This window comes from Labeo rohita, chromosome 16, assembly GCF_022985175.1.
Source record: "Labeo rohita strain BAU-BD-2019 chromosome 16, IGBB_LRoh.1.0, whole genome shotgun sequence".
Classification (NCBI taxonomy): domain Eukaryota; kingdom Metazoa; phylum Chordata; class Actinopteri; order Cypriniformes; family Cyprinidae; genus Labeo; species Labeo rohita.
In genome coordinates, this window is record NC_066884.1 from 30251763 (window position 1) to 30256424 (window position 4662).

The 4662-nt window shown below is 46.9% G+C and overlaps 1 protein-coding gene across 1 annotated transcript; it reads right to left on the reverse strand.

The window, feature by feature from the left end:
* On the reverse strand, positions 1-1207 carry LOC127179131 (uncharacterized). Its single transcript, XM_051132431.1, has 2 exons — positions 735-1207; positions 1-692 (listed from the first exon to the last, which is right to left on the reverse strand). The coding sequence occupies exons 1-2, from the start codon at positions 846-848 to the stop codon at positions 33-35; spliced, it is 774 nt and encodes a 257-aa protein (XP_050988388.1). The 5' UTR covers positions 849-1207; the 3' UTR covers positions 1-32.
* Positions 1208-4662: the final 3455 nt, after the last annotated feature.

Consider the following 4662-nt stretch of genomic DNA (forward strand, 5'->3'; position numbering starts at 1 on the left):
CGTCACCGGACCAGGCAAAGACCTCCCCCTCTTTACCTGGTCTGGCCGTTTCCCGGCCGGAGAGGGCAGATTGCTCGATGGTGATCTGGGGAGGCGCAATAGGCACATAAACCTTCGCGGTAGCGTCTAGCCCTCTCTGCTGCCGACAGGGAGGTGCGTCCTATTTGCATGGGCTCCCCGGCTCCGGTTGAGTGGGCCTCTGAGGCGATAGGTGGAGGAGGAGAGGGCGCAGCGACAGCGTAGGTGACGGGTGAATCCAGGGTCCTTGTGCGGGGAATGGTGCCTGTGGAGGAACGAGAGACAGAATTAGTGCGGTGTGGGTGGTGACGCATCCTCTGATCGACCCGGAGGGCCAGCTGGATCATGCCCTCCAGGGTGTCAGGAAGCTCCCGCACAGCCAACTCGTCCTTGAGCCTGATGGAAAGTCCCTCGTAGTAGGCTGTGCGGAGAAGTGAGACGAGCAGAGCGATCCGGCTGCGGTCTGTGGGATAACGTGATGGCTGGAACTCAAAGATGAGAGAGAGGTTAGTGAGGAAGACATCACACCGGGCACCGGATCCATCCCACTTATCCGGGAGTGAAATCTTGGGTTGGTGGGCGGGGCGGATTGGTTCCGCGGGGGCGATCTGTGCAGCAGCCAGGTCATCATAGTCTGCTTGCAGAGTGGTGAGATCCGATTGGAGAGCCCCGCACTCCGCCCGAAGACCCGCGGTCTCGGCACGAAGCGCGGTAACCTCCGCTCGAAGTCCCCCCATCTCCTGCTTCAGACTCATGATTTCCATGGTCTGCTGCTGGATCACACCCCACAGTTGTTCCAAATCCGCCGGGACCATTTCGGGACCAGACATTCTGTCACGGAGTCAGACGAGAAATGAATGATCGAAATATGTCCCTGTGTAGCGCAGCGGAAAACTCAAACGCGGATACACACGAGTGAGTAGGTAAACCACGCAGTTTGATCTGAGAACGCTCCAAAACGGAGTTGAGATTTCCACCAAGAAATCTGCATTCTCACACGCACACAAACAGGTAAATAAAGCGCTCCGAGGAGCAGAGAGTTTACTCACGTGAGTTGGAGAAGAGATGGGACCTGATGATGAGCCTCGCATGAGCTCAATGTCTGGTGCTGGATCGTCACCTACTTCCTGCTTAAATACCTGCGTGAAGTTACTTCCGGGTCCTCGTGACCTCACGTGATTCGGTGCGTGTGACAGTATCATCTTTTTGTTTTGTATCTTATTGTTTGGGTCAGATATTACAGTTTTTCTCGATTGCTAAGACACAATTCATTAAACAATTAACCATTTTCTCACAACTATAAACACAATCTCAGAACTACACACCAACTTGTACAAACGTCATACACCACAACCTGTGACAAGTTCTCCAATGCCTCTATCAGAAAAATTCTCAGGTGAAGTCTCGGAATGAAAAGGGTTTTTGCTTCAATGTTCTCTGTATTTTGCCAGTCATGAAGGAATAACAGAACAACAGAAAATTGCACGATTTATGAATTTACTGTCTGGAAGAGCATTGAAATGGGCCTCTGCAGTTTGGGATCAAGGAGGATCACCTGTGACATTGTATCAACATTTCACAGAATTGTTCCGTCGTGTGTTTGATCATGCCACTGATGGTAAAGAAGCAGGAGAGCAAATTAATGACCCTGTCTCAAGAAGAACGGCATGTGTCTGAATATGCACTTGAGTTTAGAACCATTGCAGCTGGAAGTGGTTGGAACTCCACAGCATTAAAAGCTGCATTTCGCAAAGGTCTCAACTCCGATGTTCTCACAGAGCTGGATTGCAGAGATGAACAACTTACACTTGATGCACTAATTGACCTTGCAATCCCTCTAGACCTGTTACTTCTGAATCGTCCCACATCTAATGTCCAAGTGACTTATCCGAGCCCCATCATGTCAGTAGAACCCATTCAGTTAGGTAGAGCTAGACTCAGTGAAACTGAGCAAGAAAGACGACGTCGAGAGAACTGCTGTTTCTACTGTGGTCAAACAGGACATCATATCTGGCAGTGTTCTCTACGCCCTTCCATTCCCCCAGCTACGAGCAGAACCAAGTTTCTCGCTCTCAACCGGTGAGTCTGTCTCAGTCTCCTAAATGCAATGCATTTACGCTACCTATTACTCTATGACTCTCAAGTTTGTTATTTGCATTTACAGCGATAATCGACTCAGGAGCTGCAGAAAACTTTATCGACCAGGAAACTGTGACTCAACTTAATATTCCCATGGAACCTCTGCCTAAGCCTAGAAAGATCCAAGCCATTGACGGAGGTCCTATTGGAGGAGGATTTATCACACACCGTACCTTACCACTTCTCCTACAAGTAGGAGCCCTTCATCAAGAATATATTTCTTTGCTGATAACCCAATCTCCTAAACATCCCCTGATTCTGGGCTTTCCTTGGATGGAAATTCACAACCCTCAGTTGTCCTGGTCAGACAAACAACTCACCCGCTGGTCCTCCTTTTGTTATCATCACTGTCTTCAACTTTAAGAGCTAACTATAGGTACTAACATCATTGAGAGTCCTGATAATCATCCAGCAGTAATTATCCCCATGGAATACTACGACCTGAGTGAGGTATTTAGTAAGAAAAAAGCTAGTGGCATGCCTCCACATCGCTTATATTATTGTGCCATAGAACTGTTTCCTGGAACCATTCCCCCACACAGCCGAGTTTATCCACTTTCCTTAAGTGAACAAAAGGCTATGGAAGAATATGTACAGGAGGCATTACAACAAGGGTACATCAGACCTTCAACATCCCCTGCATCAGCTGGTTTGTTTTTTTGTGGAGAAAAAAGGAGGGGGCCTCTGACTTTGCATTGATTATCGGGGCCTGAATCAATGTATGGTAAAATACAGATATCCTTTACCTTTAGTGCCTGCTGCCCTAGAGCAACTTAGCAATGCTCAGTTCTTTACAAAATTAGATCTCCGCAGTGCCTATAATCTGGTACGTATACGTGAAGGAGACGAATGGAAAACTGCCTTCAGTACCACATCTGGCCACTATGAATACTGTGTTATGCCACATGGGGTCTCTAGCACCCCCTCTGTTTTCCAGTGTTTCATGAATGATGTCCTGCGAGATATGTTAGGAAAATTTGTAATTGCCTACATAGATGATATTCTGGCGTACTCGTCCTCCTTTGAGTCCCATGTTGACCATGTTCAACAAGTCCTTCAGCGTCTTTTGCAACATCAGTTGTATGTAAAGGGGAAAAAATGTGAATTCCATCAACGCACTATATCCTTCTTGGGATACATTATTGGCCCAGAGGGTGTGTCAATGGATCAGTCCAAAGTGTCTGCTGCAGTTGACTGGCCTACGCCTCAAACCCACAAAGATTTCTAAGATTCGCAAATTTTTACCGCCGTTTTATACGGGGATTTAGCTCCATTGCTTATCCACTCACATCGCTGCTTAAAGGGGGATCAAAGCATCTGACTTAGAATTCCAGTGCTGAGCAAGCTATGAATCAACCAAAGACCACTTTCACCACTGCTCCCATTCTTAAACATCCAGATCCAACCAAGCCATTTGTTGTAGAAGTAGATGCTTCTGAGGCAGGAGTTGGTGCCATTCTTTCACAGAGGTTTGGAGAAAACCCTAAACTTCACCCAGTGGCTTTCTATTCCAAGAAACTATCTCCAGCTGAAAGGAACTATGATATTGGGAACAGGGAGTTGCTGGCAGTTAATCTAGCTCTAGAAGTATGGTGACACTGGCTTGAGGGGGCTGAGCATCCTTTCACTATTTACACTGACCACAAGAATTTGAAATACCTTCGTTCTGCAAAACGTCTAAACTCTAGACATGCACGTTGGTCTCTTTTCTTCAGCCGATTCCAGTTTACATTGTCATACCGTCCAGGGTCAAAGAACAAAAAAAACTGATGCTTTATCCCGCATCCATGATACAGAGCCACATTCTTTCAGTGAAGAGCATATTCTTTCCCCAGCCTGCATAGTAGGTTCAGTACAATGGGAACTTGCTCAAGAAATATCAAAAACTCCACAGAATCAAATACCTGCCTCCTGTCCTCCTAACAAACACTTTGTTCCTCTTCATTTATGTGACAGATTCATCATCTGGGGTCACACTTCTGTTGCTACTGGCCATCCAGGCAATCATCGCACTTACCAGTTATTGAAGGAAAAATACTGGTGGACTAATATGCTATCAGATATTTGCTGTGTGGTATCATCATGCTCAACCTGTGCACAAGCTAAAGTGCCAAGAACCCTGCCTACTGGAAAGCTCCTGCCACTACCCACACCCCAACATCCATGGTCCCAGCTTTCAGTAGGCAGGGTTTCCAGTAGGCAGGGTTGATTTTCTCACAGATCTACCAGAATCCAGTGGTAATACAGCAATGTTGGTCATCATAGACAGGTTCTCAAAGTCCTTACGTCCGATTCCTCTAGTTAACCTGCCTTCAGCATTTACCACTGCAGAACTCTTGTTTAATCATGTGTTCAGGTATTTTGGGATACCTGAGGATCTTGTGAGTGACCAAGGACCACAGTTCACTTCTCGTGCGTGGGAAAGCTTTATGGAGAAATTGGGGGTAACCGTGAGTTTAACATCAGGATACCACCCACAAGCTAATGGCCAGGTTGAACAAGCAA